This window comes from Hevea brasiliensis, chromosome 15 (assembly GCF_030052815.1).
Source record: "Hevea brasiliensis isolate MT/VB/25A 57/8 chromosome 15, ASM3005281v1, whole genome shotgun sequence".
Lineage (NCBI taxonomy): Eukaryota > Viridiplantae > Streptophyta > Magnoliopsida > Malpighiales > Euphorbiaceae > Hevea > Hevea brasiliensis.
Window position 1 is genome coordinate 66,370,035 of NC_079507.1, and position 22,654 is coordinate 66,392,688.

A 22,654-nucleotide genomic window follows, 5' to 3' on the forward strand; every position below is an offset into this window, starting at 1 on the left:
GGATGATTCAATTAGGTTTCGATTTGATTTAAAATTTTTATAATTTTTAAAATATTTTTTTATATTATATAAATTATTTTGAGTATCTTTAATTATTGAACATTCATAAATAAGTTACACAATAATTTTTATAAATTTTGAATTTAATTAACATATTTTAGATTTTTATGTTATATTTTAAAATTTTATTTTATTTTTAATATTTTTTTCTATATTATGTAGATGATTGTGAGTGCCTTTAATTTTTGGATCATTCTCAAATAAGGTACATAATAATTTCTATGAATTTTTTAAGTTAATTATCATATTTTAGGTTTATAAGTTGGATTTGAAATTTTTAAAATTCTAATTTTTTTTATAATTTTTCTTAAATTATGAAAGTGATTATAATATTTTTAATTTTTAAACCATTCTTAAATATGATGTACAATAATTTATATGAATTTTTTAAATTAATTAACATATTTTATATTTTTAGTTTTATTAAAATTTAATGAATTCAAAAATATATTGTTGAGTACTTAAGGTATAGAAATATCTATAAAGGGATTTGTTTTAAATTAGTGAATTTTTACGGATTTTTCTGTTATTATTATTATTTTTGTTAAAATAATTATATAAAAATGATTTGTTTTTCTTATAATAATTGAGTTTATAATAAATTAAAATGCTATATTGATACATGCATATTATGTAAGATATATTGGTATGAAAATTGAAATTTTTATAGATTTTTTATATTATTTATGAGAAATTGTTTTTATTTTAAATTAAATGAAATTAGGAATTAAGATGGAAGAATATTAGAAGTAGATAATATATTTTCTTTTATTTGATTTAAAATAGATAGCATTAGAATTTTATTGGAATATAATAAATGTGAATTGAGATATGAATAAGGGTTTGTTAAATTTATTGTAAATAAAATTATTTTATAAATTATCATTTGAAATAAATAATTTATAGTTATTTTAATAATTAATAGAATAAAAATAATATTATTTTTTTTCAAAATATTGATTCAAAATTTATATCAAAACTAAAATTGAAATTAAAATTATATCAAAATCATTTCGAATTGAATTAAAGTGGGTCTAACCGGAATCATGACTTGAATCATTTTAAAATTGGACCGAAGCGAACCTTAAACTATAATTGAATCAGAATATATATCTGTTTAGTATTTAATATAAGAATTAAAATTATTTTTTAAATAAAAGTATCATTTTAGATAATGTTAAAAAAATAATTTAAAAAAATTATTTTAATATTTTTATAATTATAATTTATTAAATTTAATTTTAAATTATTTTTTAATATTTTTTAATTATTATACTTAAAAAAATAATTTTTTTAATAATAATTTTAATAATAATACCAAACAAACGAAAGGGCTAACAGTTCACTGATGGTTAAGAAACGGTCAAGTCCATAGATGTAAAAGCATAAAAAACAATAGGTTCTATATTTAAAATATAACAAATAATCTCTCCAAACAAATTTTTTAAAAAATAAAAATATTTGCCCATAAAAAGTGTACAGAGTCATGCTTGACAAGTCTTGATCAAATTACTTTTTTACCCCTTAAGTCAAATCCAGAACTGGTAAATGAGGGACCGTCAAAGTCTTCTTTTTTACTGCATGGGAAGCCGTTACATTCTTCTCGTACATCATTTGTTATTATTTCAGCAAGATACCCGTTTTTTTTTCAAAATAATTTATATATTGCTTTTTTTTTCTAAACAATATATTTTACGTGATATATATATATACACATTTATGATATTAGCCCTTCCTTCCCAGAGTAAATCACTTTTTTAATTATCCAAAATTTTGTTTAAAAATTAATTCTATCCTAACGGAAAACTATTATAAATTGAAACATTTTTATATTTAATAATATATATACACTTCAGTTCAAATTCTGTTTGTTATAAATTTTATAGAATGAAAATTATATATTAAGTTAGTTTAAATTGATTTTGTAAAAAAAAAGTTAGTTTAAATTGATTGTTTCGGTTAATAATTTTTTATAAATATTAACTCTAAAAATCTATAAATATATTTTACACCATAATATTTTATATTTTGAAAATATCTAATCTATCCATTATTTTCTCCGTCATTTAAAAATACGCTATCAAACTAAAATTTTTTAAACCAAAATTTGGTTTAGATTCTTATCTTAAAGGAAAAGTGGTTTAAATTTTAAAAATATATTTGAAATGAATTTATTTTTTTATAAATTAAAAAATGAATGTCATGATTTAAATTCTAATTAACCTTATATATTATAAAATAGTCACTCAATTATTAAAATTATACCTACATCACCCTATTGTAAACTTTATATTATTTAATGTATTTTTTTTTTATTCTCACTAAATATAAAAGAAAATAATGGATATGTGACAAATATCTACAAGTTGCTATTATTCCAAGGTCAACTGCTTAAGGGGGTATATGGACCTTACTCACTAAACAAATGCAGTAACTTAAAGGAAGAAGCAAGGCACCAAATCACCTCCTAATCTCCCAATAAATAAATTAAATTAAATTATACAAAACAAAACCCAAATGGTATCTAATAAAGGTTCATTAGGTTTAGTTGATTACATTACAAAAATAATAAAGGCCTAAAAATCAAACCTCTTTTGGCCCTGGCCACCAACACCAACAGCCAATGGCAATTCAGTAATCCCACATGCATCGATCTATCTTTTTTAAACAGTACTTTTCCATACCTTAAACACCCAAATTTTTCTCTCCCTTTCTCTCTAAACAAACATCAACCATGGCTCTCTTTAATTCCAAAATCACGCTCTTTTTTTGCACGCTAAGTTTCTTCGCTCTCTTTCTTTTCCCACTACTCTCTCTTTCCGCTTCCATCCATGACCTCCTTATCTCAAAAGGGTTACCTGCTGGTCTCCTTCCAAAGGAAGTGAGATCCTACAATCTCTCTGAAAATGGCTACCTGGAGGTGTTTCTTGATGGACCTTGCTTGACTAAGTTTGAGAACAGGGTCTTCTTTGAAAGTGTAGTGAGGGCCAATCTCACCTACCGGAGTCTCACCGGAGTTGTTGGTTTATCCCAAGAAGAACTCTTCCTTTGGTTGCCTGTTAAAGATATCATTGTTGATGACCCGAGATCAGGGCTTATAATGTTCGACATTGGCGTTGCTCATAAACAGCTTTCTTTATCTCTCTTTGAAGAACCACCTGATTGCAAGCCTCAAGGTACATGGGTTGTTCTTGCTTTCAAAGCACATTACCTTAATCTTTCTTAATTAAGTATTTCCTTAAACATGACCAAGGATTGGGATTTGCGTTGGTGGGTGATTTGTCAGTTAATAAATAGCAGTTTCTGCTTGCACATGAATTTCTGTTATGAGTTTAAGCGCAGAAAAGGAAACAGCTTTAGAACTTTAACGCCTAATAGCCTGACAAATTCCAGTAACATTCAAGGCTAGTATAGTGTTTCAGTAACTGATTACAGAGTCTGTTTCCTCTTTCTTTTTCAGTACTTGGTTTTCTTTTTGTCTATTTCCCCAGAAAATTCCCTAAACCCCAAGAAAACTATAACACTAGTGTGTTTTGATTTAGTGAAGAAAACAATAAAATTGTATAATTTTTTTGGCAATGATATTGTTTAATTAATTGGTAATCATGTGAATGTACAGGTGAGTTGAAGAAGAATGGCGTGAGGAAAGAGAAAGGATTTGAGGCATGGAGATAGATTGAGATGCTTCCCTGTTTTAGCTTTTGTCTTTTCTTAATTTATCTCCCATATAATGTTATGCGGTTGTGGAAATGGACTAAGTATGGGGCCTAGTTTCTCTAATCATAGTTTTTTTGTTAATATTAATTAATTTTTCAGGTGTTATTAGATTAGAAATGAAAGGGTTTGTTAAATTTTTAGGAGTTGTAAAGAATGTGAAATTCTGAAATCTTTCTGTTCTAATCCAATTAGATTGGTGTTTTTTTTTTTTTTAGTTCATTTCATTAAATAAATTATTTAAGTTTAGACATTTTAAAATTAAATTAAAAGAGATTGTTGATTAAAAGATTCAGTTATAAAAAAAATATTAATTTATGATAAATAGAATAATGAAGATTACTTTAGATAAAAGTAGAAATATGATTAGAAAGAAAAAGAGGTGTTTTTGAATGTGAGTATGGCATGCATAATGAGGTTTTTTTTAATAGTTATACTCAAAAGCAACAATAAAGCCCCTCTTCACGGCCTGATTTTCTGCTTTTGCTGGAGGAAAATAAATAAATATATTTGATAATCATAAATTTAAGATATGATTTCACATATTAATTAGATATGGAATAATTTCTCTGATGGGAACCCAAGATAAGAATTTTTTGTGCTAAGTGGGGCCTGAGTATTCATGTGGGGTTTCATTTAACGATGCTCCTTTGTTTTCTTTCCCTCTTTGCCTTGCCATTATCATATCATGGTGTTACTCTTATTATGGCCATGGGACTTTGATCATTTTTAACTTTTAGGGTAAATTCTAGCTGTTTCTTCCCTATGTGCATGATTTTTTTTTTTTTAAATTGATTGTAAATAATAATAGGAGGGAGGCATGTTGTCCTCTTAAAAGGCCCACAGCATTTTCCAACTTGGGATTGTGTCCCCACAGAAATTATGAAATCTTGAAGAAGCAACTAAAATCATGCCCCAATAATGATGGGATAATCGTCCTTTTAAGTTACTGAGTTTTTGAGATTTTTATTTTAGTCTTCTGATTTTTATTAATTGTGTGTCGCTAGGAATGGAATAAAAATTTTAAATTAAATACCCACTTATATATATATTAAAAATTTCAATACAAGTTAAGGTTTTGTTTATTTTATAAAAAAATATTTATACATAAAAATATTTTTTATAAAAAATATTGTTTATTATTTATTTGTAATATTAAATTATTAGTATATATTTATATAATAAGTATTTTTTGTTGATTTATTTTTTTTTTATACTCTAGACATTAAAAAATATAAAAAATATATTTTATGAAATAAATAGAGTTTAAAATATATAAAATCTTCTTTATCATTAGACATTTTTAAATAAAAAAATTGAAAAATAATGCACATTCACATAATAATCAACATCATAGAAAAAAATTTGCTCTAAAAATTATCATAAAAATTTCTTTATAATTTTTTTTTTAATTTCATCAAAAATGTTTTTTTAATTGAAAAGATAAACTTAATCTAATGTGAAAAAATTATCATGCAATATTTTATTATAGCATAACTTTTTAAAAAAAAAAAAGAAGAAGAATTAACGCAACAAGATTTAAATTCTCTTTTTCATTACTTTCCTTCCATCATCTAAATTTTTCATATTTACTAAAAAAAAAAAGGTACAAATATAATCTACCAGCATACTAAATTAACCTCTTCAAACATATAAACAATAGAATTTGATCACATACGTTTGGAAAATGGAGATTTGGATTTAGCTTCATCAGGAGAATGATATGGTTTTAATTTATTTATAAATTAATACTTATCTTTCTAAAAGAAATTAATACTTATCTAATACTTTTTATAATGTAATACTTATCTAATTCTTATTTTGTAAGATTAAATATCTGATAATAAAAAATTTTGTTCTGAATTTTTTAAATGTCCTATACAATTTTTTTTTTTTTTTTTGGAAAAAAAGGAAATTAAAAATCATCCTAAAATCATGAATGGATTGATATTCCACAATGGCATCTAAACCAGAAAAAAGATTAATGATATTTTAGGTTGGACCTATTAATTTTGGAGTGACTCAAGTTGAGTGCACTTCTTGTCTAATTTCCTTTTTCTTTTTCCTATTGAGAATCTGATTTTGGCCGGTTGCTTTGTCCTTTCATATTTATTGTCTCGCGAAAGGTCATTTTCCTATGCTTATATTCAATAATAATAATCATGCCCAACTTGAAGTTGTATATATAATAAATTAATTATTAAATAAAATATATATATATATATATATATATATATGAAAATTGTGAAAAAAAAAGGAGCAATATAATAGCATTCAAAAGAGAAAGGGGTCATTGTCTCATCCATTTGGCCTTTGCATTAGTGTTGAAACATCCAAGATTTTAACCTTGTTTAACTTTTTGAGTTTGGCTTCATTCTTGGATTTTCATTATAACTAGTTGAAATAATTATACTTAAAAAAAGAAAAAAAGTTTGCCACTTCCTCTACTTGGAATGACATACAACTCAAGAAAGATGGGATCTGTTTAGTTATAGGCAAGGCGATACCATATTTCTAACGAAGCTGGTACTTAAGCAGCATCTCTATATCTTCTTTCTCCCATTTTATCAAAGTAAAAATACATTTAATGTGAAGATTTGTATAGCGTTAGAAATAAATTAAATCATTACAGATTATATGATTAGAGAATATGTATACCTGAAAATATGTTTGTATTTATGATTTTCTGTGAACAATCAAGAACGAAAGCGAAAGGGTAAATTCACAACTCCCAATATCCAAAGTATTTAAATTATATCTGAATTCTATTTGATATTATATATATATATATATATATATATATATATATATATAGGACTGAGAGTTGGGGCCTCTTCCTTAGTGGGCTTATGGACAGCCTAACCCATTACAGGCTTGCCCAATCACATGACCCAATCCATTTAGATATTGCTAATTAATAAACTTATTATTTGATATCATTATTTAATCTGTCAATGAGCCTAACAATTGATTATTGCTAATTCACATCCAGATACAAATAAATAATCCAACAATCTCCCACTTATATTGCAGTAATTAATTTATTAAACTAAAAGAACAGATTAATAAAATATAAACAATATCTAATAACAAGTAACCAATTTAACCTATAAAATCCAGTTAATAAAGTGGCAAACAAAATAACATTGAATCCGATAGAGAAAATAATATTATATATATGCACCAATAGAATCTCAAAAAATAAAAACTGAATTTAAATGGAATATGTGAAGATATGTCCAAAAATAATGGTCTAAGCATTCCATATAAATGTTAACCCAAATGTAACATAACACAGACTCCCACTAAATCAAAGCATCATCAAAAGTTTTCACTGCACTCATATGTGCAACATGCTTTTGAAAAAACACTAATGGGCAAAGCTCTGGTTAACGGATCCGCAATCGTTTGGTCCGTAGTAATATGTTTAATTCGAGTCTGTGATTCACAAATCTTCTCTTGAACAAACAAGAATTTGACATCAAAATGTTTAGTTCGACTAGAATTCCTGTGATTTTGAGAGAAACAAACAGCAGGAATATTATCGCAATAAATGGTCAAGGGCCTTGAGATGCTCTCAATAACAAGCATACTACAAATCAATTTCTTTAACCAAATAGCTTGACAAGTGGCCTCATAACAAACAACATACTCTGCTTCCATAGTGGAGAAGCGGTAAGTGTTTATTTGGCACTCTTCCAAGAAACAGCTCCTCTATACATCATGAAGATATAACCAGAAATAGATTTTCTATCATCTACATAGCCTGCAAAGTCAGAATCAGAGTACCCAATGACTTTCAGATTGCCAGATCTTTTGTAAGTCAACATATAATTCTTAGTACCCTGCAAATATCTCATAACTTTCTTTGCAGCTTTCTAGTGGCTCCATCCAGGATTACTCAAGTATCTACCAAGGACACTAATAGCAAATGCTATATCAGAACGAGTGCATACTTGAGCATACATCAAGCTCTCAACTGCAGAACTATATGGAATCTTTTCCATTTCAGTCCTTTCCTTGTCATCCTAAGGACACTGAGCTTTAGAGAGTTTCTCACCTGAAAGAACAGGTGCAATAGAAGATGAGCAAGTGTGCATATTAAATCTCTTAAAAACTCTATCAATATAAGTTCCTTGAGACAAACCCAATATGCCTTAAGACCTATTACGGTGAATCTGAATACCCAGAACATATGTGGCCTCACTAAGATCTTTCATGTCAAAATGACTAGAAAGCATGTATTTTATCTCATTTAAGAGATTGATGCTATTACTGGCAAGAAGAATGTCATCAACATACAACACTAGAATAATGAAATGGCTCTCACTCACCTTCTGAAAGATACATTGATCTAAAGCATTCTTCTCAAAACCAAAAGAAGTTAAAACTTGATCAAACTTCAAATACCATTGTCTAGAAGCCTATTTTAACCCGTAAATGGATCTTTTCAACTTGCACACTAAGTGTTCTTTACCAGCTTCTATGAAACCATTTGGTTGAACCATATACACATCTTCATATAAGTCTCCATTTAAGAAAGCTATTTTAACATCCATCTGGTGGAGTTCTAAGTCATAATAAGGATCTAAAGCCATAACAACATGAAAGGCATTTTTAGTAGACACTGGGGAAAAAGTTTATGTATAATTTATACCTTCCCTCTTATTATAACCTTTTACTACTAGTCTGGCCTTATACCTTTTTATTTCTCTCCCTAGAAATGTGACCCAAACGTCTATGCCATAACATTGAAGAGTTCTTTTTAACTCTTTAACGTTTGTGCCCAATAACAACATTGATAGGAACATCAACAAATTGAAAAGGAACTTAATTTAAATCCAACATGTATAAACCATTGCATAAAATAGCGGAATCAACAATATCAGATTTAAAATAAATAATTTTTTTTTTCATTGCCCTGAAGAAACACATAACCACACTTATCTAAAATAGGTGTTGGAATTAAATTTCTCCTTGAAGAAGGAATATAAATAGTATCATTTAATTCCAACACATGTCCAGAAGATAAATTCAAAGAAACAGTCCCTATGAGTTCTACTATTACAACTTACTCCTAAAACAGTCTTCTCCTTTGCAATTGGCTTCCTCACGTTTTTGAACCCCTTCCTTCTCATGCTTCTTCTTAAGCTTAAAATAGTCCTCTAACCTATGGCCAAGCTTCTTGCAATAGTTGCACTTGTCTTTGAAGGACTTCTTCTTAACTGTTAAATTATTATCATGCTTACCACTATTCTTGTTCTCAAATTTAGCTTTAGGCTTCTTGTCCTTCTGAAAATTTTCATTAGTCTTGCTATTAGACCCTTTAAAAACATAATTAACAGAAGGAGTATTCCCTTTCCTCATAGATTCCTCTTCTTGGCACACAATAGATATCAATTGATAAACTGTCCACTCCCCTTGTTGGGAGTTGTAAGAAATCTTGAGAATTTTGAATTGTGGTGGAAGAGATTCAAGAATGAGCCAGACCAGAAAACTTTCTCCCAAATCAAGATCAAAAGACTTGAGCTTGTTGAAATAACTTATAAGTGTCATGATGTGTTCTTGTACACCACTGGCACCATCATATTGAGTGTGTTCCAGCAAAGAAAGATAATAACTCCTTTGAGCCTTGTTAAACTTTTTAAACTTTTTAGCAACAGTCTACAGAAATTCCTTAGCAGTCTCCTTATCAAGAATACTTTGTCTTATGGACTTATCTATATTATACTTCATCATCATTAAGCAAACCCTATTTGAATTTTGCCACTTCTCATGATAAGTCTTTTTAGCAACAGTGAATTCATTAGTAAGTTCAGTAGGTGCATCAACCCTTAAGGCTAAATCCAGTTGCGCTATTGCTAGGTACATGCTCAGAGACTCTTTCCAATCATCAAAATTGGAGCTATTCAGAGTTTTCATAGCAGATAATTGCATAGAAATAGTAGCTGGAATAGAACAATAGAGGAAACATGAATTATGTATATAACATAATCACAAAACTAAAGTTTCCTTTCAAATCTAGGTAAGAAAGCAATTATGTACAAAACTGTTATTTATTATAATCTTGCTTAAGGGTCCCGGATTACAATAAAATCAAGAAAACTCATTGAACTCATCAATATATATATTTATATATAAACCAATATCTTTAACACTTTTATACCGATAGGGTTTTAAAAAATATTAAAGACAATCAATAAATAGGATTAAAACTAACAATAACATATTGTATTAATAATGTTATACTGATGGGCATATCCACTATTAATATAATCCAAATAATTCCTGAAATCCATGGAATAAATTTTAACCAAATTAACAGAATAATTTTATGACTAGTCCCACGATAGGTGAGCTTATAATCACAAAAGTGTTTATCATAATCAGAATTTTATGGACACCATGTTATGAACATAGTAACAATATTACTACATATGAATATGTTCTCAATATGTCTGAGCATAATTAGTCTAACAAAACTAACAACTATTAATAAACACATATTATTATCATAATTAATAAACACATAACCAAACAGAATTGTAAATATTTTATGTCCTTGACTTTTATTGAATTAATTACATGTGACAGTATGCAAGTTTTATATGGGTTACAAAATTCAATCATAATCATTATACGAATATGTTATGTACTATTTCGAAAACCAACATATAACAATGTGAATTTTGAAATTTAATATATATATATATATAAGTATTTAACTAAAAAAAAATATTTATCAAATCATAAAATTATATTCAATATTTATTTGCTGAGACTAACATTCAAACATTCAACAACGAAATTAACAAGAAAAAATGTAATCTCTAACCATGGCTCTGAGACCAATTATTAGAAATAAATTAAATCATTATAGATTACATAATTAGAGAATATATGTACCTAAAAATACGTTTTTATTTATGATTTTCTGTGAACAATTAAGAATGGAAGCGAAATGGTAGGTTCACAACTCCCAATATCTACAGTATTCAAATTCTATCTGATATTAAATAGGGTTATCAGAATATATATATGTATATATATATATATATATATATATATATATATATATAGGACTGCGAGTTAGAGCCTCTTCCTTAGTGGGCTTATGGACAGCCTGACCCATTACTACTTGCCCAATCACATAGCCCAATCCATTTAGATATTATCAATTACTAAACTTATTATTTAATATCATTATTTAATCTGTCAATGAGCCTAATAATTAATTAATGTTAATCCACATCCAAATACAAATAAATAATTCAACATATAAATCTTTTTCTTGCACGATTATAAGTAAGTTTTCACGATGATTGTCTCTAGATTTTTTTTTTATTTGTTTTGATTTTTTATGAACTTTCAAATTTATGTTTGATTTATTTTCATAAATTTATGTCTGTTAAAAGGTCTGGATCCCTTCTCAAATATTAGGCCGTGTCTTTTCTCCATTAGCCGAGTTTTTGTTTCTTTCTTGTGTTTTGTTTCTTTTTGGTTATATTTAATAAATTTTTTGGCAATTCAAAATATAATCAAAGATAGAATCAGGAAATTTTTTTTATGGCCTAAAAGAATGTCAACAAATCAGATATTTTCAGGTACTCAATTGATTGAGTTCTATTAAAGTGAGTTTCAATAGCATATAATTGAGTTTTTGGATGGACTCGGGCTCAAGAAATAATTCTCGTATATGGTTTGGGTTTATAAAGTACATATTATTTAAATTAGTTTATATAAATAATTAATTAAATATAAAATAAATATTTTATAATAATATTTAAGAAATTTTTGATACATTATATTTTAAATAATAGAATCTAAATATTTTACAAAATACTTAAAAAATTATTCTCTTTCTTTAAATCTCATCTACACATAAATTTTTAATTATCTATATTTATATTTTTTTTATATTGAATGTCAACAAATCAGATATTTTCAGGTATCCAATCCATTGAGTTCTATTAAAGTGAGTTTCAATAGTATATAATTAAGTTTTTGGAGAGAGTCGGGTTTAAGAAATAATTCTCGTATATGGTTTGAGTTTATAAAGTACACATTATTTAAATGAGTTTATATAAATAATTAATTAAATATAAAATAAACATTTTATAATAATATTTAAGAAATTTTTGATACATTATATTTTAAATAATAGAATCCAAATATTTTACAAAATACCTAAAAAATTATTCTCTTTGTTTAAATCTCATCTACACAGAAATTTTTAATTATCTATATTTATGTTTTTTTTATATTTTTTTTCTTAAAAAAATTATACAATAGTGTATTAATGATTGGCAAATTATTATATATATATTGTACCAATTTTCATGCTAGTGAGAAGTTTTTGAAACTTTCAGAGATCCAATTTATATTTAAGAGGAAACCTCTGAAAATACATTTAAGTTGGACGAAAACATTATAAAGAAAATAATTTTAATCATATGTCTAAGTTAGATGCATTAATAGTATACTCAAGGAGATACGAAAATGGAATCCACATCTACAAATATTACCACATGAAACTCCTAATAAACCAGGATATAATAATCCATAAAGGCAAGCGCTTCTTACAAGTTACAAATAAATAACTTGCTCAAGCACTAAGAGCAGTACTTGGTAATCTCTTTGAGCAATGACCAAACCGTGACCCTTCCTTGTCCCACAGTATACAGCTTCAACAATGTCAGTGAACTATTGCTTTTCCTTCGGAGCCCAGTTGATCTTGTTTGTTGTTTCCGGTTCAAAGATCAATCAAAATTTGCTTGTTCTTGAAAAGGAACATGACTGTGGATACATGGTGTTAAAATCAGACACCTCTGTGGCGTCCACTAGATAAATAACAGCAAAGTTCCTTATCATCTCGGCTGCTGGCTGATGTCAGAACTTTTCACCCATCTGAAGGAGAGTAATCAATTGAAACAAGTAAAAAACTTTGTAAATGGAATTTGCAATGTTTCTAATCAATAAGGGAACTTAATAGAATAGTAACGAATCAAATGACAAGAATACCTGCATGCATGTTTCGTCCCAGTCATGGCCGAATCGGATGACCACTCATTTGATAAACTGCAGGACGTTTCAAGTTTGATTCTTTCAATGATCAACATCTTCCAATGCCATCAAAGTTTACAGCTTGGGCAAGCTGGATTACGACAGGACTGTCAAACTGTAAATAGGGGAAAAGACCGAACAAGTGCATTTTAACAAATAAATTATTGAAAAGTGTGCAATTTCAGTTATTTACCAAAGCGGTTTAAAAATGAGTGATGTTGAAAGGGAGGCAGAAAAACGATAGTATTAGTAGCATCCAAAGGGTGATTTCGTGGGTTGACCAACGGCCACAAGAAAACGCGAGTATGAATGGAGTCCTTCAAGCCCAGGACGCTACTATTAGTAACGTCTCAGGCGCCAGGCACAGTGCCAAAACGTTGGGAGGCTATGGATAGTGCCAAAACGCCTCTAATAATGGCGTCTAAGCCCAGGACGCTACTATTAGTAACGTCCCATGTCACACCTTACCCTCTGTAAGGCATAACATAATCCCGTAGTATACTTAATGAACTACCGAATTTCACCTACCGATAACCCATTAAGTACACTACAAGGGATTTTAAAGCTATTTTCTTACTTTTTGAAAGTGGTAAGCATTTGTAGTAGGTAATAAAAACATTTAATAGAAGATTAAAAACTAGTTAAAATTTTTGTCCATTTTTATTTTTTCGCAAATCCTGGAAAAATTTTGGCAGAGTGTCGATAGTATTTACAAAAACTGAAAATTTTACCTGTAGGAAAAACACTTCCAATAATATTGCACTTCACCAAATCAACCACCAAAACACAAATCCCATCCATCTCCACCATTTAAAATAAGATTGTATCTCAAATAGTTCAAATTAAGCTATACACAATGCATTCAAAATAAGAAATTTATATTTGCAGTTAAAATTACAGAAATAAAAATCCAAAAGACAATAGTATTACATATTAACTGTACAACTACTCAGTTACAAAAGTACATATGACTATAAAATTATTTACATCAAGAAATTACAAGGGTATAGTTAAATACCCATGCAAAAGTCTAAGTATAGTCCCTACAAATTAGCAGCTCACTCTACTGCTTTTTTCTTGCCTCTATCTGCGACAGCAAAAGAAGCTATCGCTGAGCATAAAATTACTCAGTGGTGCACAATAAAATGTAAAATGCGTAATATAAAACATTTACTAACAATTCACAGTTTAAATAATTCACAATTTCTTTTCCCAAATTTCACAACTCATTATAACACAATTTTAGTCAAACAATTTAATAACATAGTGTTGCCAATCCATACACAACTTAAGCCATGACACAAAATTTCTGATCAAGCCCGTGTTGTACACCACGACAAAGCAATCTACAACCTCACCAATCGAAATCAATAAGGGAGGTGGCTAGCTAGCTAATGAGTACTCATCCGATCTCGACATCAACTGGTAAGCCAGAGAGAGAGGAAAATAAACTATCTCAACCCCATAAATGAAGGAAGAATAATGTGGTACTGTCATGCTAAATGTGAACACAAAATCAATTCAAAACAATTTATTATTCAAATAATTTGTGAGAAATCTGGTCAATTTCCAAAATCATATCCATAATCATAAATGGCAACACAATTCATAATTAACTCAAAAATCAAAATTTCAAGAATCATATATTTAAACAAAAATTACTGTGCACAGACCTGATATGAGTAGCCTCTAGGTCTTGACTTAGTCATTTGTCCCTTCTGGGTCTTTTTCAGCTGAAACACACCATTTATAGTGTTTCAATATCTTATCTCACAATAAATCCAATAATTAAATTCATGTATACTCAATTCTAGTCCTAATATGTTTAAACTAACGTTCTTTAAAATTTATATTTCGGGATTACTATTTATGACACTATTCAAGTCAAATGATTGACTTTCTCATGCTTAATAGGTATGGGAAATCCAATTACACCCACATACCATATTTTGGGTGCCTAATTTGTTGATTTTGATTGTTTCTTCAAATTTTAGGTCTCCTAGGCCCAATTGCAAATTTTCAGATTTGGTGTCCTATTTTGTACTGTTCTGTTGGTCAAGTTTCTATGGGAATTTGGCTAAGTGTTCTTCATCAAAGTTGTTCCTTATTGTCTTATCTTTAATTCCCTTTTTGAATCACTCTATTTGAAATTTTGTAGCCCAAGATATGGCTATTTGAATATGGCTGACAGGATTAGTCTAACCTAGATTTTTGGGCACCTACTTTGGTTCTGGCAGTTTTGGACCACTAATTTTAGGTGGCAAAATGACTTTGTTATGGGTAGAATTTGGGTTAATGTTCTCCATACAAGTTGTAGTGCTATATCATACCTTTCCAATGCCACAAAAATCAGGTCATTTGGACCTGTATAGCTCAAGTTATGGCCAAATAAACAAATACTGTTCATTTTGGTCATTTTGGTACAGTAGCAGTGCACTACACCCGGGTTTGACCTAATTGTTCACTATGTTAATGTCATTTTTCTAGGATGGTTCCTGAATTAAAAATATGCCATTATGTGTCTATTTTCATTCCCAATTGGCCTCACAACAATTGGGTTGGTAAAATTCCAGTTTTAGTCCCTGAAAAGGACCTAGGCAAGCTGCCAGAATAGTAACACTAACCAATCCGAATTGCAATCTCATTCTACCAATTCAAACACATCACAAATGGTCCCAATTGACCATTTTCAACCTCAATCAAGGTCATTTGCATCATTTGACAATTTTCCCAATTTTTCCTAAATTTTCAATAGGTTAAGAACCCTAATTACACAATTATGTAAACTAATGTAATTAAAGTGTATAATCATTGTCTATACACCTAATTCACCTCAATGAGCCATTCAATTTCACCAAATTCATGCAACTTTTACCCCCATCATAGGCTGGCCGAAATTCACTAAAAGTCCCCCAACAATTGTTTTTGTTTTAACTTTCCATAATTTCTATGTTTACTTAACCAAAACATAGGCATTAAACTAACAATTTCAATTTAAATTACTAACCTCAAACTTTGGTATCCAATTGCCCCAATTCTTCAATTTCTCCTTTCTTTTTCTTCTTCAATCTCTTTCTCAAGTTGAATTGACAAGCTTTTATGAGGAATTTTTGGGAAAAACTAGGTTTAATTGGGTGGAATCATGCCTGAGTTCAAGCTTTAATGGAGTGTGTTAATGGAGGTGACAAAGGGGAGGATTCAGCCAAGCTTGAGGAGGAGGAAGAAAGTGTTTTATTTTTTATTTTTTATTTTTATTTTATGTCTCTTATACTTAAATTGACTTAGTCAAATATTGTGGGAAAATAAAAATTACTTTTGACATCTTGTGTGATGTCATAGGTATGATGTAATAAATCATATGTCAATTCTTTTTCTTTTTCCTTTATTTTTCCTTATCTCTTTAATTTAGTTTTTGACTCCAAAATTTTTATTTATCCAATTTTATTGAACAGTTAGGTCAGGTGTCACCTCTAGGGGTAAATTGACCAAATTGCCCCTCGTCGGTCTAATCCGGTTTGCAACTTATTCGATATTTCTTCTAGATCCCTGACCTAATTATTTGACCTACTTAACAATTCTTTTCTATGATTTTCTCTTTTCCATTGTGTTCGCAATAGTCCTAAGGACCGCGGCGTCACATTTTACGGTTCAAAATTAGGGTTAAGACTAACCTCGCAGTCACTTCCCAGGAAGGTCACCCATCGCTGTGACTCTCGGCTCATTTAACCTTTTATGTTCTGTTTTTCTTATTTATACTTACCTATCCAACAATCACTAATTATTTACATTCAGGGCTTTTCTAGGTGTCTTAGTTGTGGTTCTAATTCCCTTAATTGTCCAGACCGACACCAGTTACCGGAACAATAAAATATACCAAGCCATGCAAATAGGGGTGTTACATCCCAAGCGCCGCCACCCTTCATTTATATTTTTAAATATTTTTTATTTTATTTTTGTGAAATATTGTATTTTTTATTTTATTTTTGTGAAATGTTGTATTTTTTATTTTATTTTTGTGAAACGTTGTATACATTATAAAAAAAAATTATAGATAAAAAAAAAGATTAATTGCTTAGTATTGTAAATATATGTATTTGAATTTAAATTTGTGAAAATATGTATTTTAATTAGTTTTTTAATACTCATTTATTTTTTAAATAGTAATATAACATCTGTGAAGTGTAATTATAATTATGACTATATATTGTTAAAAAAAATAGATTTACAGTTAAAAAAAATAGATTTACAGATAAAAAAATATTGTGTTAGAAAGATTAATGGCTTATTAACATATTGAAAAGTTTTTAAATATTATGTAAAATATGTTGTCTTTATTGAATAAAAATATAAATATATAACATTTAAATCAATATATTTTTTATGACAAATATTTTTTATTTTAAAATTTTAATATTTTAGTATGATAAATGAAAATTTTAATATTTAAATTTTTTATAACCAAATTAGGTACACTGCACAATATGTTCTGCACGTGACTTTTAGTAGCGTTCCCATAAAACATTTGTATAAGTTGAAAATACTAAATTATAATATTTTCATCATCATATTGTACGAATAAGAAGCAAATATTGTAGATATAAAAGGAAAATTGAAGATATAAATTAAAAGAAATATATAAAATAGCAGAATGTTGAAAACATGTAATATAATAAAATAAAAATAAAAGTAACAACATATTTAATATATTAAATAAGACAAGTATAAAAATAAGTCATGTGCCACATCCAGATCTCCTTATATGTCGCCTCGGTCGAAGAACTCAATGTTGTCCCCCTTCTTCCTAATCTGGTGGATCACCTTGTGCATCTTGGGGTTGGTTAGGTACTCCTTGTTCTCGTCTTGATGATTCCCCTCCTGTAGCAGAATGCAAACCACTTTGTTCATAGTTTCCAAATAATCCCGCACCAGAAGGAACATGGCCTAAGGAACCAAAGTGATATGGTGCCAAGTATTGTTCTGAACCATATGCACCAAATGGATGGGAAATATAATATGATGGGCCAATACTAAATGGTCTGCCAAATGGAGCAAATAAGCCACTAGATGGTGTTTGCGGCTGTTGACTCTCAATGAAGTCAAATGTGGTTCTACTGTGCATGTGAGATTGGTATGACATCCATGTAGCTGTTGGGCCAGGGACTGATGGGCCATACACCCAACCACTGTATTGTGTTGGGATACTTTTTGAATATGGTTGGAAAATGGTGGACGGACCAGGATTAGACGGTGCAGGTGGCATGGGAATAGGATCAGAAGGATCAAGGCAATAAGGGCGGAATGCAACAGGTGGGGGCAAAACATCACGAGGGGGCGATTGTGGATGAACTGGTTGTTGTTGACGTCGAGCAGGACGTGATCGACGTCATCTTAGAAGGCTCAGGCTGCTCAACTGGTTGCTCCTCTTTCAATTCATTTATGAAAGTGTCTGCTTGAGGTGCAAGCTGAGGAGGAGGCATCTGACAAAGGCAACTTTCTTGCTCTAGAGCATTCATCATATTCCTCAGTGTACGCCTAACTTCCTCCACATTTTCAGTTGATGGGTTCTATAATTTTAGCAAACAATCCTCAATTCCATCCTCCTGTTAAAAAAAAACATATATGTAATAAATAAAATTTTTTTGCACCAAATTATTAAATGAATAATAGTAATATGTGTTCAAAATTATTACCACAGAACCAATAACAGCTCCACTAATTGAGATCCAACGTCTAGCAACTCGGTGATATCACTCCATATATTCAGAATGATGGTGGAGTGGTTGTACCATTTGTTGCCCCTGAACAATAAATTATTGTCGACTATTCCAACGATTAATGTAAGTGGCATGGTGGTGCTCCCAATCACTCTCACTCAATCGGAGAGTAATCTCGTGCAACTCGTCTATTTGCATCGGTGGCCGTGGAATAGGTTGAACCAATCCAAACTGGCGAAGCACCCTATCAGGCCGGTGCCATTCAACAATATGAAAACAAACTAATGGCACCACTACCTTCCACATGGGACGGCCTTGAACACAAATGTCTAAAAGGTCATCCAACAATTCATCAGTATATGGTTCCCATGTAATCTGCAAGTTAATGGTCACAACACATTAAGTAAGGATAAATGTAAAGAAAAATATAAATGAATGTTTTAACTATAATTATAGAAGTGTAGTTTACATCTTGAGTAGGTTGTATCGGATTTGTGGTAGTACATTGGTTGTAACTTCAGTAATTTGTCCAGCCCGACTCCACCTGTTAGTTGAAAAGAAAAATTAAGATGTAATGCAATAAAAATAAAATGAAACCTTTCTTAATTGTTAGTAATATAAAAGTATAGGGACATACCTTGCACCTAGTGGTGCATCATCAAGTGCTGTTGGATCTCCTAATGATAGAGATATTATTTTAAATCTCTCCCAGGCCCAGATCTGTAATAGAAAAAGTGGCCCTGAAATCTCCTTTGTTTCAGTGACTGCAACATGACATAGGTGCCGGTAAAGAAAGGCTAAGCATGCTCCCCCATAACTGTATGTTGCAGTTTCCCTCAAGTCTTCTAAAAGCGGAAGGAACATCAAGTTCACACGTAAGTTTGTTTAATAAGGAAAAATGGAACCGATGAGTCGTAATATATAGGCTCGTGTATGGCGTAAGACAGTTAAGTCATCTGCAAACTGTGAAATATCTCAAAGCTCATCAGCTAACCATGATAATTTTAGTGTATACCCTCTAATCATAGCCTGGGGTGGTCTAACGCCCAAAAGCATCTCACAAACTGCTGGCCAGTCAGCCCTTGACCTCTCAGTAACTGGAGAACCATCAACTGGCAAATAAAAAATAATGCCTACATCTTGTAGAGTGATTGTACACTCACCAATTGGCATCATGAATGTATGGGTCTCTGGTCGCCATTGCTCTACAAAGGCACTAATTAGGTGCCAATCAAGAGTAAAGAATCCTAGTTGAGCAATTACAATAAATCCAGAATCTATTAGATGGAGAACTATTCTGTCGTCAATGTTATCATGTAAGATATTCCCTTGCCTCCTACAGTTAAGCACTTCATGCTCAAGTGTACCATTCCAAATTGCTCTAGAACGGTGTTGTGATTGGAGACAAAGAAGTTGTGGATCAATTGGATTTGGCATTATGTAATCTCTCCTTTGTTGTTCTCTTGCCATACCTATTCATTATGGCAAATATACATTTAAAAATATAGAATTTCACAACTATATTAATGCATATATTTCTATTGCATAATGTTTTAAACATTTAACAAAGGAATTTTATAAACAAACATTTTACTTCATGCCTTAATTATAACAATTCAATACATAGGTAATACAAACATAGATGCAAAATATAGTTTCATACATAAAGAAAATATGTACATATTGTTCATGATATTACAACTAACTAGGTCAGCCTAACTATTTTCTTCACTGGACATGATTTAATTAGTTCATCATAAAGGTCTTTGTCTAATTTATAATCGATTTTAGGTAACATAGGCTTCACTAGACTATATCTGTTACTATAATGCATCTTTATACCAGTGGACTGACACATAGTCCTGTTGGCAACCCAATTAGTATACTCTTTCACAAAGTGTTTAAGTAGTAGTAAATATGATGGGGTACGGTTCGCTTCCAATTTTCACCATACGTGATCGAGTATACCCTTATCTTGAACAGAACTAAATGCTGACCTCAAAGCCAAATATCTATATTTATCTGTTAATAGTTCTCCTTCCCATATAATTTGTTGAATTAGCCCGTTCACCCTTATCATATGCATCACAAGGCAAAGTAGGTAATCCCCTGTGGTTGAGATTGTTATTTCCATAGGTAGATCAACCAAATTCTTAATCATAGCATGCACCCTTGCCCGCTGTGCTCGATTGACTATCCTTTTAGGAGTTTGCATTATACGAGCCATTTTTTAATGTAACACGACTGCAACACGTAAATAAAAAAATAAATAAATTACTAACAGTCAATAAAAAATAAATACATCAAAAGTAAACAAATAATAATTAAAAATCCCTTACATTTATGTCACAATTAGAAATTATAAAAATTAAGTTCACATTGAATTGTACTATATCTAGCAACAACGGGGTAAGCAACGAGGGAGATAATGTACAAAATCACTATCGTCATCATCACTGAAATCAGAAATGTCATCATCCTCAATGTTTAAGATAGCTTCACCTATGCTATTAAATTCATCCATATTTATGAATGTCATTCGTTGTTTGTGAAACACTTTCAGACGATTATTCATTATCTCATTCTCAACACACAATTGTGCTTTAACTTTCTAGATACCATCAGTTGAATTCCTTTCTGTCTCAGCTGATTGAACCTTTAGGATGGGTAAATCATGAAATGTACAATATGCTTCCAATTCACAACGTGTCTCCCATAATCTATCCCATTCATCCTTTTTAGCAATTCTAACTTTTCCAAAATCTGAAATACTCCTTGAATGCTTACCTATAAATATATGATTTGCGAATCCTTGTTGTAGACATGCATAATATTTTTGGTTGACAAAAGCTCTTTTATGACCATACCATGTGCATCCATTAGGGTCTGTATATTTGTCCACAATATTTTCGTATGATTTTTTATTTGAAGTGTTTGGATGTCTCTCATGTGATGATACACAATTCATCTTCCTTTGCATTAATCCTGTTACATTTACACACATACAAAGAAAACATAACAATAAACAATTTGTGAAAAAATAATATGGAAATTACAAATAATGAGATGATTTGTTCAATAAAAACTATATAAAATTAATTATTGGTGGTTTGTCCCACTGAACAACTCTTTTTTGTGTGCCCTTGTTGAAGACAAAGCGAACATTTGATTTTAGACGTCTCTCCAACTTTTTCACTAACTGTCCAATCCATTTCATTCTTCCTTCTTGATGACTTCGGTCTTCCTCTCGACCTTTTATGTGCTGGATCAGGTACTAGAATTGGATTATTGTCTTTCAGCCAATCATCATGATGTCCAAGTGCATGAAATTTCTACTCATAGGACTTAAGCGTTCGTTCCAATGTATAATAATTTGAAACGTATTGCTCATAATCAATAGACATTGATTGGCATGCTGCAATCACATGGCCACATGGAATTCGATATTCTTAAAACATTCCACATATGCATGTCCTTTCATCAAATTTCATTACATACTTCTTTCCAGATCCACCATTCCAAACTTCAAATTCACCACAATCGCGGTTAAATAATAGGACATGAAGTGAGTTTGCTACATTTAAATTTTCAATTAAAACTTGACGACATGCTGGTATAAATTTAAAGCCAAGTTGCAGTTGCTCGCGAAACGTTGTGCAGCGTGTGTCAAAATATTCAACACACTGGAAAAATATTTTCTCAACCATAACAGTTATTGGTAATGCACGAATCCCCTTTAGCATTCCATTTACCGACTCAACGGTGTTAATTGTCATCGAGCCATACCGTTTCCCCCCATCATGAGAATGTGTCCATTTTTCCAATGGTATCTTTAAAGCCCATTCATATGTGTTTGAATGCTCACTTTTGATTGCCTCCATGGCCTCATAAAATTTCTTTTTCTGAATTTGATGGGCTATGTAAAAAAACAATGTCAATTGTTTATAGTACATAACATTGATAATTCAATGTTAGTGAAAAGAAGTAATAATCTTACACAACTAACCTGCCTTTCAGAGAGCTTCTTTCATGTAAGTATTTTTAAACTTCGTGTTATAATTACTGAAGATATGTCTTAAGCAATATCGATGATGTCCATCAGG

General features: G+C 30.0%; 1 protein-coding gene across 1 annotated transcript; it reads left to right on the forward strand.

Annotated features, from left to right (window-relative positions):
- Nucleotides 1–2,655: 2,655 nt before the first annotated feature.
- Nucleotides 2,656–3,965, forward strand: LOC110643121 (uncharacterized). The gene is made up of 2 exons (XM_021795370.2): nt 2,656–3,236; nt 3,680–3,965. The coding sequence occupies exons 1-2, from the start codon at nt 2,795–2,797 to the stop codon at nt 3,733–3,735; spliced, it is 498 nt and encodes a 165-aa protein (XP_021651062.2). The 5' UTR covers nt 2,656–2,794; the 3' UTR covers nt 3,736–3,965.
- Nucleotides 3,966–22,654: the final 18,689 nt, after the last annotated feature.

Coding starts and splice junctions, on each gene's coding strand:
- LOC110643121 (XM_021795370.2), top strand. CDS start 2,795: ATGGCTCTCTTTAATTCCAAAATCACGCTCTTTTTTTGCACGCTAAGT. Junction 3,237..3,679: donor ACCTGATTGCAAGCCTCAAG/GTACATGGGTTG, acceptor GTGAATGTACAG/GTGAGTTGAAGAAGAATGGC.